At 43.3% G+C, this 14,575-nt stretch overlaps 1 protein-coding gene across 1 annotated transcript in view; it reads right to left on the bottom strand.

Annotated features, from left to right (window-relative positions):
- Positions 1-14,575, bottom strand: part of LOC149430970 (uncharacterized) — a 37,710-nt gene that overhangs the window by 7,159 nt on the left and 15,976 nt on the right. The window contains exons 3-4 of the mRNA XM_089665884.1: positions 9,679-9,843; positions 4,059-4,208 (exon numbers count right to left, since the gene is read on the bottom strand). Coding sequence (XP_089522010.1) covers positions 4,059-4,208; positions 9,679-9,843 — 315 coding nt within the window. The remainder of the gene's footprint in view (positions 1-4,058; positions 4,209-9,678; positions 9,844-14,575) is intronic.

Raw genomic sequence — 14,575 nt, 5'->3', positions numbered from 1 at the left:
TTTTCATTCTTCTTTTCATTCTTCTCCTCATTCTTCTTTTCATTCTTCTTCTTCTTCTTTTCATTCTTCTTCATGAAAAGAAGAATGAGAAGAAGAATGAAAAGAAGAATGAGAAGAAGAATGAAAAGAAGAATGAGAAGAATGAAAAGAAGAATGAAAAGAAGAATGAAAAGAAGAAGAAGAATGAAAAGAAGAATGAGAAGAAGAATGAAAAGAAGAATGAGAAGAAGAATGAGAAGAATGAAAAGAAGAATGAGAAGAATGAAAAGAAGAATGAAAAGAAGAAGAAGAAGAATGAAAAGAAGAAGAATGAAAAGAAGAATGAAAAGAAGAAGAAGAATCTTTTCATTCTTCTCATTCTTCTTTTCATTCTTCTTCTTTTCATTCTTCTTCTTCTTTTCCTTCTTCTTTTCATTCTTCTTCTTCTTCTTTTCATTCTTCTTCTGAGGATGAGGATGAGGATGAAGAAGAAGAAGAAGAAGAAGTAGGATGAAAATAAGAAGAATTCCAAGCCGGCAAAAAGTGTATCTGCAGAGCTCCTCTATTTCTGACAGTTCTCTGACATTCACATTTACAGCGGTTGAAACATTGTATCTATTTGTTTCCATTTATGGAAACAAATAGATACAATGTTTCAACCGCTGTATGGAGTGAATGTCAGAGAACTGTCAGAAATAGCGGAGCTCTGCAGATACACTTTTTGCCGGCTTGGAATTCTTCTTATTTTCATCCTACTTCTTCTTCTTCTTCTTCTTCTTCTTCTTCTTCATCCTCATCCTCAGAAGAAGAAGAAGATGAGGATGAGGATGAAGAAGAAGAAGAAGAGGAAGAAGAAGTAGGATGAAAATAAGAAGAATTCCAAGCCGGCAAAAAGTGTATCTGCAGAGCTCCGCTAAGTGTATCTGCAGAGCTCCGCTAAGAAATAGCGGAGCTCTGCAGATACACTTTTTGCCGGCTTGGAATTCTCCTTCTCATCCTTCTTCTTCTTCTCATCCTTCTCCTTCTTCTCATCCTTCTCCTTCTTCTCATCCTTCTTCTTCTTCTCATCCTTCTTCTTCTTCTCATCCTTCTTCTTCTTCTCATCCTTCTCCTTCTTCTCATCCTTCTCATCCTTCTTCTCATCCTTCTCCTTCTCATCCTTCTTCTCATCCTTCTCCTTCTTCTCATCCTTCTCCTTCTCATCCTTCTCCTTCTTCTCATCCTTCTCCTTCTCCTTCTTCTCATCCTTCTCCTTCTTCTCATCCTTCTCCTTCTCCTTCTCCTTCTCCTTCTCATCCTTCTCCTTCTTCTCATCCTTCTCCTTCTTCTCATTCTTCTCCTTCTCCTTCTTCTCATCCTTCTCCTTCTCCTTCTTCTTCTCCTTCTCCTCATCCTTCTCCTTCCTCATCTCCAAGGGCATTTAAATTAAAGGTACAGTGTTCTGCACTAATATAAAGGCTCTCTGAAGCCTAGAAACCCTTTTTATAAGTTAAATTCGCAGCGAATAAATTCGCATCGAATCGAATTTCTTCCTCAAATTCGGCGAATCAGCCGAATCGAATTTTTGAATAATTCGCTCATCTCTAATTATGACCACTGAGAAGAAAAGTGAATAAAATTGAGTATCTCATTACAATGGCATCTGAAAGTGGATGGGATATATTAGGCAAAAGTGAACATGTAGTCTCTGAAGTTGATGTGATGAAGGCAGAAAAAAGTGACAAGGGTATAGATTTGAGCGATTTTGACAAGGTTGTTTGTGACGCATCAAAATGGCTAAATGACTGGAGCAGAGCAAATCTAAAATTACTGAAAATGTTAATGGTGGTTCCAATAAAAAAAAAAAAAGTTTGTTTGTGTGTTTGTGTATGGGATTGCGTAGCCACACACCGGTCAGGGTGGCCCAGCCTGACCCATATTCACAGCCAAAAGCACCTACATTGGACAAGTAAGCATCAGAACTGGACTACAGAGCAATAGAAGAAGTGGTCTGGTCTGATGAATTCAAGAATGGTTTAAGGAACACAAGTTTGAGGTGTTGACTTGGCCTCCAAATTTTCCAGATCCCAATTGAATCAAGCATCTGTGGGATGTGCTGAAAAAACAAGCTTGATCCATGGATGCCCCACCTCACAACTTATAGGACTTGCTACTGATGGTTTGATGACAGATACCCCAGCATACCTTCAGAGGTCTAGTTCAGTTCATGTCTCAAGGAGTTATGGTGGGTAGACATAAAATTATGGCTAATCAGGGTATACACTGAATTTACTTTGGTTTTCAATGGGATGTACTCCACAGTGTCTGAATCATCTAAGCTAGCCATTCTCAACCCTTGAATCCTAGAAGAACCCTTGAAATAACTTTCTGGTTTTGAGGAAGCCCTGCTAAAACATGTTCATCTTGGCTCAATAGGAAAAATGTCACTTACACTAGTAGTCAATGAGAAGAATGGAATCCTTATCATCAACTGATCATTTGTGACATGCCGCTGGTTCTGCAAAGTGGCCTTTGCCCTGGAATTATGCAGGCAGCCCAACTCAAAGAACCCCTTACCAACCTCTGGAGGAACCCTGAGTAAGAATGGCTTTTGAAAAAGATCATGGGTGCCATCAGCCACAGTTCAAGGGACCCACAGCATCCCCTGGATGAATCATAGGTTTCCTTGGAATTCTAGTGGAGAATGCCTGCTAAAAAAAGATTATTGGTGCCATTCCACTAGGTGTGCCAAGTGATGTTGGTCCCAGAACTATGCAGGCACCATCAGATAGGAGGCCAAACAGCCACAGTTCGAGGAATGCCTAGGAACCTCTGGAGGAACCCTAGGTTTCTTTGAAACTCTGAGAATGACTGATTAAAAAGATTATTGGTTCCATGCTGCTGGTTCTGCCAAATGGTGTTGGCCCCAGAACTAGGCCGGCACCATCAGATGGGAGGTCAATTAGTCAAAGCTCTAGGATTGCATAGCAACCTCTAGAGGAACCTCAGGATTCCATGGAACTCTGGTTGAGAATGGCCGGTCAAAGCTGTGATCTGCTTACAATAAAAATATGATTTTTTTTCTAATACAGTAGAAGTAAAACCACATCAAATGTCCATGGCAATAATTAAAGAAGACAGGGATCTTTATGCAAAATCGCAGAAGGTTATACACCAGCCAAAACAACATACTCTGGTGCTTGGAATTTTATTATGTGTACCACATTGAACAAAAAAAAAAAAAAAAAAAAAAAGGTGATGATGAGAACTTCATAGGAGTATATTTGAAGAAATTATGCTTCTCTGTACTCAGGTGATCCCCTGTCCTGATGGATGATTCCAAAGGCTAGGTCACCTTGTCTTTTGGATTACACTACAAACCCACATGGAAGAAAATATATGTTAAATATATTTAAAAAATATTCTTCCCAAATATATTGACATATATTTGAAATACTACAATTTTGGCCGTATTCAATATATATATATATATATATATATATATATATATCACACACACACACACCCCATGTTGAAATGCATTTTTTATATATTAAAAACTATATGAAAAATATTTTTTAAAAAATATATATATATATATTTTAATATATTCTTCAGTTTTTTTAATATATGCAAAAGTCATTTTTAAAAACATGTATTTTTACATATATTTGTAAATGCACTCCAAAAATGTAAATTAAGTGCATTTTTCAAGATATAAAGCATATTTGAAAATGTATTTTTCAAAATATTTTTCATATATTTTGTACTATAGTAGTATTTCAAATATATGTCAATATATTTGGGAAGAATATTTTTACAATATATTTAAAATATATTTTTCTTCCATGTGGGAACTTTCATTAAGTAATAATGTACCTTCTCTAAACATAAAAGCTGGGGGCATGGCATGTACAGTATGTGTATGGGGGAAAAACAGTTGCCCATGTACATACAGTATACATATAATTATATTATATAATTAAAAGCTAACACATTAATAAGGTTTATATATCAAAAACACTGTAAAATACTGTATTATACTGCAATACCTTCATAAAGTTCAGTGAAAATTTAAGTATATGACATTTTCCAATTACCTTTCACTGTTGCTTTGCACCGGAAGTTGCACCCGTAGTCGCAGCAGCGCTCAGTACCTGGGCATTGCTTATCACTGTGGCACTGGGAGGGTCCGGGTTTGATAACCATACACGTTGTTTGATCGAAGTACGGGCAGGCGTTTGTCTTGACTGCAGAAAGAGAAAATTGCTGTGATAACGATGGAAGGAAGTAGAGACTGAGAAATAGCTAGGGCTATGAGGAGTACAGATCGAGGAGATGAGGGTGGTGAGTGCAGCCTGTCCTATGTAAGGTGATGCGTTCATGCCGGGACTATGAAACATAGAAACATAGAAAAGTGACGGCAGAAAAGGATAGAGTCTGCCTATTTTTTTTTTTTTTTTTTATGGTATGGTGCAAAACGAGAGGTATAATGTGATCAGTCAGTAAAATAAATCAGTAAAAACACATATGGAGATAATATAGTCCATTGTAGTCCATCAAGGGTTAACCCAAAGTGGACATCGTACACCAGTGGAACGCAAAGGCATTGTGGCTATGCTTTCCACATCTGCCCAGCTCCTGTGTCAAGCCTGCAGTGTTTTTGTATAGATCTATGCTTTTCCCAGCTGGAGATAATATAGTCCATCATAGTTCATCAAGTGTTAACCCCAAGAGGACATCATATACCAGTGGAATGCAAAGGTGTTGTGGCTATGCTTTCCACATCTGCCCAGCTCCTGTGTCAAGCCTGAAGTGTTTTGGGGTTTTTTTTTGTTTTATTGTTTTTGTTTTGTATAGATCTATGCTTGTCCCATGCATGTTTGAAGCTACTTACTGTGGACTGGCTCACTACTTCTGCTGGAAGTGTATTCCAAGCATCAACTACTCTTTCAGTAAAATGATACTTTCTGAGATTCGTTTTGAACTTTCCTATAGTTAGTTGGAGGTCATGTCCTCGTGTTCTTGATTTTGGTTTCCCATTGAAAATCCTGCCCTCCTGAACCTTATTCACCCCCTTGATGTATTTAAAAGTTTCAATCATGTCTCCCCTTTCCCTTCTTTCCTCCAGACTGGACATGTTTAAGAGTTACTAAAAGGTTTACTTTTTTTTCTAAAAAGAACAAACATGTCTATACTTACCTGTTGTGTGGCTTTGCCTAGAGAAGCCCCGATCCTCCTCTTCTCGGGTCCCTCACAGGCTCTCCTGACCCCTCCCTGTTGTTGGGTGCCCCCTCAGCAAGCAGCTTGCTATGGGGCACTTACTGCTCCATGCATCCATTCACACACAGAGCTGTGCCTTGCCCCGCCTCCTCTCTTTTCTTATTGGCTCACTGGCTGTGATTGACAGCAGTGGGAGCCTTCTGTCTCAGCCAATGAGGAGAGGGAGTCCTGAGACAGCTGAGACACCAGTGCACATCACTGGATCAAGAGGGGGCTTAGGTGAGTATAAGGGGGGGGCTGGGGGGGGGATGCTGCACATACGTTTTTTTACCTTCATGCACAGAATGCCTAAATTTTAAAAACCTTCAGCTTTTACAACCACTTTAAGTTCGCTCTTGATATGTTTTAACCCCCAGCAGAGCAGGCGACAAGGTGGTTCCTCCGGGCCTCCTGTAGGGGGCCCGGACCCTTTACTTTGACAGGGGGGCCCGAACAGCTGGCAGCTTCAAGTACATAATGCAGTAGTAACAGGTCTCTGGTGCTTGCCCCTTGCATTGCCGCTCACTACTGTCACTTGTAAACACGGGAGCCCGGCTTCTGTGTTTTATCAGTGACAGTGATGATAGTCTCCTGGTGGTACACTTAAATTCCTGGATAGATAACAGAGGAGGGGTTGGGTCGTGGGGGCAAAGTATGCACACAGCTCTAGCCTCGCACCCACAGTATCTCCAGAAGCCAGCGCCGGCAACCTGATCTCCTACTGTAAGTCTTTTCTGGGGGGAAAGAAGATCTGTGTACTGACAAGAAGGAGAGCAAAGATCTGTACTGGACAGGGAGGAGAGAAAAGCATTGTATTGGGGGGAGGGGGCTAACAGTTGTGCAACTCACCTTCATTTGACATGGAAGAAGGTGTAAGCAATTGTTTCTGTGCAACATAGTGTGAACCAAGCCTAAGCCCTCCTTAACACCTGACTGCTTTGTTATGCCTTTCTAAAGCACACACAGCTGAAATATAACACTCCTCAACCCTGCACTCTGTACGCGGCGCACTCCTCAACCCTGCACTCTGTACGCGGCGCACTCCTCAACCCTGCACTCTGTACGCGGCGCACTCCTCAACCCTGCACTCTGTACGCGGCGCACTCCACAACCCTGCACTCTGTACGCGGCGCACTCCTCAACCCTGCACTCTGTACGCGGGGCACTCCTCAACCCTGCACTCTGTACGCGGGGCACTCCTCAACCCTGCACTCTGTACGCAGCGCACTCCTCAACCCTGCACTCTGTACACGGCGCACTCCTCAACCCTGCACTCTGTACGCGGCGCACTCCTCAACCCTGCACTCTGTACGCGGCGCACTCCTCAACCCTGCACTCTGTACGCGGCGCACTCCTCAACCCTGCACTCTGTACGCGGCGCACTCCTCAACCCTGCACTCTGTACGCGGCGCACTCCTCAACCCTGCACTCTGCACGCGGGGCACTCCTCAACCCTGCACTCTGTAAGCGGGGCACTCCTCAACCCTGCACTCTGTACGCGGTGCACTCCTCAACCCTGCACTCTGTACAAAGCACACTCCTCAACCCTGCACTCTGTACATAGTGTACCCTTGAATTCTGCACTTTTTGCATAATACACTGCTGAACCCTGCACTCTGTATGTAGTGCACTGCTGGACTCTGCATTTTGTATGTAGCACATGGGGGGTAGGTGTTTTTGATTTTGTTGAAGGAGAGTGGTGCAATGGGGGAACGGTAGAGTTCCTGCACCTATTTTCTAAGAAAGAAAATCCCTGTAGGCTTAGGCCTCATTTATAAATGTATTTGTAACTGCTCCCCCTTCTACTGCATGCACTTGAAGGCAAAGCTGCATTTTATTTTGAGGTGGGTTCAGGGAAGGGGTCAGGGGTGTGGCCAAGGGTGGGGCCAGGGGTATAGTAAAGGGAGGGGGTTGAATGGGGCAGATAGGTCAGATAGGCTGTACGGGGCACCATTATTACTAACAGCGGCCCTATCCCCCAGACCTTTCACCATTTTTGTTAACCGTCTCAGGACTTGTTCTATCATATCAATATATTTTTGTAAGTGAGGTCTCAATAACTGGACACAGTATTCTAAATTAGGTTTAACTAAGGATCTATAAAGAGGAATCAGGACTTCCTCCTGCTGGTTATCCCTCTAGTGATATAAAGATCTATATAGAGGAAACGGGACCTCCTTCCTCTTGCTGGTGACACCTCTAGTGATATAAAGATCTATATAGAGGAATCAGGACCTCCTTCCTCCCGCTGGTGACCCCTCTAGTGACATAAAGATCTATATAGAGGAATCAGGACCTCCTTCCTCCCGCTGGTGACCCCTCTAGTGACATAAAGATCTATATAGAGGAATCAGGACCTCCTTCCCCCCCTGCTGGTGATCCCTCTAGTGATATAAAGATCTATAAAGAGGAATCGGGATCTCCTTCCTCCTGCTGGTGACCCCTCTAGTGATATAAAGATCTATATAGATGAATTAGGACCTCCTTCCTCCCGCTGGTGACCCCTCTAGTGACATAAAGATCTATATAGAGGAATCAGGACCTCCTTCCTCCCACTGGTGACCCCTCTAGTGATATAAAGATCTATATAGAGGAATCAGAACCTCCTTCCCCCTGCTGGTGACCCCTCTAGTGATATAAAGATCTATATAGAGGAATCAGGACCTCCTTCCTCCCACTGGTGACCCCTCTAGTGATGCATCCTAGAATTATATTCACTTTCCCCACTGCCTGGCCACACGATTTGTTCATTTTCCAATCATCTTTAATAAGTACCCCCAAATCATTTTCCTCTGAAGTGCTGGTCAACACTATACCCCCAATGTTGTACTCTCTCAAGGGATTATTTTTCCCTAGGTGCATTAGTTTACATTTAGAAACATTGAACTGCAATTTCCACTTCTTTGACCAATCTTCCAGCAATGCCAAATCATGTTCCATTGACCTCCAGGGATATCAACCCTATTACACACCTTTGTGTCATCAGCAAATAGACATACCTTACCCAACAAACCTTTAGTTATATCACTTACATATAGATTAAACAGAACAGGACCTAGTACAGAGCCTTGTGGTACACACCTAGTGACTGCTTTATTTTCCCCATTTACAACCACGCTCTGGTATCTATTCGTTAGCCAACTGCATATCCACTGAAGCCAGATGCATATCCACTAAAGAGTGATTAGTGCAGGATGGGACTATGAAGGGTGATTAATGCAAGATAGAACCATGGAAGGTGACGAGTGAAGGTTGGGACAATGAAGCGTGATGAGTACAGGCCGGGGACTATAAAAGGATGATGACTGCAGGCTGAGACTATGATAAGTAATGAGTGCAGGCTGAGACTATCAAAGGTGATGAATGCAGACCAGGACTATGAAGGGTGATGAATGCAGGCCAGGACTATGAAGGGTGATGAATGCAGGCCAGGACTATGAAGGGTGATGAATGCAGGCCAGGACTATGAAGGGTGATGAATGCAGGCCAGGACTATGAAGGGTGATGAATGCAGGCTGTGACTATCAAAAGGTGATGAATGCAGGCCAGGACTATGAAGGGTGATGAATGCAGGCCAGGACTATGAAGGGTGATGTATGCAGGCTGTGACTATCAAAGGTGATGAGTGCAGGCTGGGACTATGAAAGAGGATGAGTGCAGGTTGGGACTATGATGAGTGATGATTGCAGACTGGGACTATGAATGGTGATGAGAGCAGGCCAGGGCTATGAAGGGTGATAAGAGCAGGCCAGGGCTATGAAGGGTGATGAGAGCAGACAAGGACTATGAAGGGTGATGAGAGCAGACAAGGACTATGAAGGGTGATGAGAGCAGACAAGGACTATGAAGGGTGATTAGAGCAGGCCAGGGCTATGAAGGTTGATGAGAGCAGACAAGGACTATGAAGGGTGATTAGAGCAGGCCAGGGCTATGAAGGGTGATGACAGCAGACAAGGACTATGAAGGGTGATGAGAGCAGACAAGGACTATGAAGGGTGATTAGAGCAGGCCAGGGCTATAAAGGGTGATGAGAGCAGACAAGGACTATGAAGGGTGATGAGAGCAGGTCAGAGCTATAAAGGGTGATGGGTGCAGACTGAGCACATTAATGATGTCTATCTAAAGTTTATATATTTAAAATGATGTTCTATATCGGTGTGTACATTCAATATATTACAAATGATTCCCAGAAAGAGATAACATAGAATTAGTAGCCTCCATTGAAGGGGGGAGGGGTCACTACATTGGAGGAGGAGGAGTCTGTGCTCTGACTCACGTATGTGTGCGCATTTCAGCTTCAGCTACTTTTTTCTGTAAACAGCATTTTTACAACAGGAAGCATGGAGAAAAGAGGAGATATATCTGAAGATTAGCCTGAATCTCCCTCTTTCTGTCTCAAAGCAGAGCAGGTCATGTTTTTATGATTCATTGTATTCCCAGACAGATTTATACATTTACCATCCAATGGCAGCAGACATTGACTTCTACCCCCGTAGAAGCAGCATTTCCTCTTCCCTTCGCAGTCTCGGTCTTTCTCACATTCGTTTTCCACCGTGGAGCCATCAAATGAGAAATCCACATCTGCAGGACACTTTCCGGGCTTCTTCCTAATGACGAGTGTATCTGAAGGGGATATGAAATGAACAACAGATATTTGAGAACTCGATTTTACAGTAGATTTAGGTATACTACAGTACATGGCCAAAAGTTCATCTTTGGACCTCAACCTCACTGAACACATTTCACATGAACTGAAATGTCAAATTGTGAGCCAGGTCTTCTCATCGAAGATCAGTACCTGACCTCACAAATTATTATTATTATTATACAGTATTTATAAAGCGCCAATGGTTAGCTCAGCACTCTACATTACAAAGGGGGACAGAACATGTGATAGAACAATACCAATACAATGCAGAACATGAGGGGATCGAGGGCCCTGCTCTTTGGAGCTTACAATCTAGGAGGGAGGGGATGGTGGCACAGGAGGAGATAGCTGTGGGGGATGGAGTGGTAGGAAGAGTGGAGGAGGTCAGCAAGTTAGCAGGGGGTGGGGTAGGCTTCCCTGAAGAGATGGGTTTTCAGGGTGCGCCTAAAGGAGAGGAGAGTAGGTGATAATCTGATGGGTTGGGGCAGGGAGTTCTAGAGGATGGGTGACACCCTGGAGAAGTCCTGGAGGTGGGCATGGGAGGAGGAGACCAGGGAACTAGAGAGAAGGAGGTCTTGTGAGGAGCGGAGTGTGCGTGCTGGGCGGTACTTGGATATTAGGTCAGTGATGTAGTTCGGGGCAGTATGGTGGACAGCTTTTTACGTCAGTGTTAGGATTTTAAATTTGATCCGTTGCGCAATCGGAAGCCAGTGGAGGGATTGGCAGAGGGGGTGAAGGAATTAGCCTTTCAGCATTACCATACCGCCATTTTGTCTCTTAGCCTAAGATCTGCCATTTTAAGATAAGAATCCATTTTGAGACTTATGTCAGTACTTAAAGATGAATTTGTGTTTTAAGACTGTTTCTTACTTTCGATAAGAGTCTGAGGTTCCTCTTTTCCCTTCAGATGTAACTTCCTTTTTTCTTCTACCTAGCACAAGACTGAAAGTCTGCGGTGGGCTTTTTCCTGTTGCAAGAGTATTAATAACTTTAGCCAGTGTGAAATAGGGAAGTTGTCTACTTTCTATACTAATGCTTGACGCATATAATAATAATTAACATAAATGCTAAATGATTGGGCATTACTGACGTATGTAATATTCTGATTGGTCAATGCATACCTGTCAATTGATTGGTTCTTATATTTCTATGTATTGTTTTAAGTTTCATATATAAGTTTAAACACGGAAGAATAAATTCAGTTCCTTCTGAGATATCACCTTGTGTCTGTGTGCAATTTCCTGTATCTCAAAGGGAACTCCGGGCCTGTGGACAGACATTGATCAGGGCCAGGGGACTGACGGGAGTCGGTAGCTACAGGAAGGAACGAGAGGAGCCAATTCCTTTCAATTGGGGGCTCGTGTCCGGGATGAGATAATCACCCTTTTTTGGTAAGTAAGATTTTTTGTCATTCTGCCAAATAGTCTCTTGCCGGAAAGGCTCTGATTAAAATCTCATGCCCTTAGGTAGCACTGGGCTTCGCGTCTTAAGACGCCAGTGGCCAGGCGCAAAGTGCTGTGGGAAGTACAAGGTCTTTTGGAAAAGACTAGAGGCAGTTTTGGGAACTGCACAGTCTCTTATGAGCAGAGACTGGGAAAGAGTTTCTCTGAGAAGAAACCAGGAAAAGTCCGGGGTTGATCAATTCTGTCCTGCAACTCTTTGCTTTTCTTCCTATCGCATAGAAGTTTAAGATAATTTGTTTGTGTGACACAAGTGCCCAGTTGGTAAGTGTATGCGCCAGCGGTTACTGAAGGTATTGTCAACTTCCGTTGTAAGACGCACCACCCCTTTAGCTAGGCCTTATTGGCTGATGACCTAGAGAAGGTGATAGCATGGTGACACGGAGTTGGGTGCCTATGTGAATGTCTTGTTCAAATTGTGTTGTAGGCTTATTGTTAGAAAAGTGGGAGTTAGTCAGAGTCAGGATATTATTAGAAGTATTGTATATCCAGGTTATAATCTCCACTTTTGGTCAACCACTAGAGAAAGACCCAATAAATATCTTAAGTCCAGACATTTTTATAAAGTAAATTGTCATTTGGAAGTTGACCCCTGTTTTTTGGGACAGCCTATAGGACAGATTTGTAACACAGACCTTTGTAAGTGTAAAAAATGGGAAGTGGTCAAAGTAAGGATAAACTCCCTCCCCCAAATGTTGGTGAGACATGTAAAGATTATGTAGCCCGTATCTGTGGGACAGATTACTATCTAGTTAACCCCTGGGTGGATATATTAGCAGACTGGAGTGAATTCATGGGAAGTGTTGACCCATTCCCCCGTGATGGGAGTAATGATACTTTTCATATGGATATGATTAGGGGTCTCTGTCTGGGGGATAAACAGGCTTTCCCATGGTATAAGGGAGATCCTGTGTGGGATCAGAAATACATGACCAAAGGTGGACAAAATTGGTTAGAATTTGCCCCTCTCTGGTTTCATAGACAAACTGGGAAACAAAATAAAGCCAAAGCTAGAAATGTAGATGCCACTAAAATACATGCATTAGAGTCAGAAATAGACAGACCCACACACCCTCTCATGCCATTCCCTCCCCCATATGTCCCACCTGTCCCACAGCCCACAAAACTTTATCCATCTCTTACTGAAGAAGATATTGATTTTTTAGCCGGACATTATGCAGTCCAACACCCCACTGCACCTCCAGCACCACCAGCACCAACACTTCCACAGACCCCTCAAATACCTAGTGCTGTTCACATTTCTACCACACAGCCTAGTACAGTTCAAACTCCCGCGCCCTCCCAGGGTGTGGTTCAAAGTCCTACCACACAGGGAGCGACAGGGGGAATAGCTGTTTCTTCAACTACTGAAGCAGATGACTCACTTGTTGATGAATCCGCTAGTTCAGGCTCTCTGCTGTTCAGAGCAGCTAATAGTCTAGGTATAGTGGACATGCTAAGTCCATCACACACACGCCATAATACCCAATATGGTATTGATTTCAATACACAACAGATGCCCTTCATGACAATAGGAGACAATCTATTAAAGAAACCCATTTAGATAGAAGACATAAATAGGATTGTCAAACATTGTCCAAGACCCACTGTTTCTTCAACGGCTACTGTGAGCTATTTGAAGAAAGCATGTAAAGGTAGAAATTACACACAAGAGGATATGCGCCTTATCCTCGATGGAATATTGGGACAAACTTCCCCTTGGAATTGGGGTAATGTTGGGACCATATCCATCTTAGAAGCAGGTGACATTACTGCCACAAATTATAAATTAAACACAGAAGATGGTAGGGACAATATGTGGAGAGAGGTCTCAGAAGAAATGGAACGAGCTTTCCAATCTAGATCCTCCCTCCCTACCGCAGTAGCCTGCAAGCAAAAGTCAGGAGAAACTGTGTTAGATTTTTGGAAAAGATTTAATGAGACATGGACACAAGAGGCAGGACTGACATTGCAAGACACCATGCATAGTCTACTGATTCAGACTTTCCTGTCCAATCTAAAACCCAGTGTCATGTTAACTGTAAAACAGATGATTTCTGAATGGCCCACTTGTACCAGAGAACAATTTCAATTGAAATTGACTGAGAAAGATGCTGCCGGATGTCTAGAGATACCCAAGGCGGTGGCCACTCATTTTCAGGAAGATCCCTTTCCCCACACAAACCCACCGTACAAGAGAAGGGGGGTTTCAATAACCGAGGCAGAGGCCGGTCTAGGGGAAGAGGGAGGAATAATAGGGGACGGGACACGGGTTGTTTTAACTGTGGGGCTGAGGATCATTGGAGAAATCAATGTCCATATGAAACTCATGACCACGCCCAGCATAGCCCCTCCCCAGGCCAACCACAAAGGGACCTCCCACAGCAGAATGTGAGGTTTCCTATCTCTTGGCAGACACAATCACAAAATAAATGAAGGTGCCCAGAAGGTGGTATCCCAGCATTCCCGCTTGTCTCTCACTCTTATAAGGAACAACCCCTTGTATCCTTGCATATACAGGGCAAATTAACCCCATTCTTGTTGGACTCCGGGGCAACTCGTTCGAGTCTGAGTGAGGATTATTATAAGGGAGAGGTAATGAATGCTGAACCTTCCATGGGAATAAATGGGATACTGACCAAGACTTATAAAACACCGCCTCTTCCAATTTTTGACCCCATACAGGGAATCACTCTGCTAGATCACTCATTTAGAATCATACCCAATTGTCCAGTTAATTTGTTAGGGAGAGACCTCATGGGAGAGTTGAACATCAACTTGAAATCCACAAAGAGAGGTGGTATAGTGGCTCACTCTGCCAAAATGCCAATCATCCCTGCCATGACAATGATTACTAAAGAAGACCCCTCATTTCCTGCTGGAACAATTAATGACAAAGTTTGGGCAAAAAGTGCCTTGGATGTGGGATCCATTTCCTGCACTCCATATAAGGCCACACTGAAGCCATGGGCTCAACCTGTGTTTCACAAACAATACCCTTTGTCAAAAGAAAAGGAGGAAGGAATAGCGCCCATGGTGGAACACTTTCTCAAGGAAGGAGTCCTTGAAGAGGTGATTTCACCATACAACAGCCCAATAAATCCAGTTAAGAAGCCGGACGGCTCTTACAGATTTGTGCAGGACCTGAGGGCCTTAATGATCTTGTGATTCCCATTGCCCCAATAGTGCCTGATGTACCAACACTCATTTCCTCCATCCCAGCTGATGCTGAGTTTTTCACAGTGAT

This window comes from Staurois parvus, unplaced genomic scaffold (assembly GCF_062004578.1).
Source record: "Staurois parvus isolate SC_StPar_1 unplaced genomic scaffold, SC_StPar_1.0 ptg002404l, whole genome shotgun sequence".
Taxonomy (NCBI): Eukaryota; Metazoa; Chordata; class Amphibia; order Anura; family Ranidae; genus Staurois; species Staurois parvus.
The sequence above is the reverse complement of the archived record's forward strand: the minus strand, read 5'-3'. Positions and strand labels throughout refer to the sequence as shown.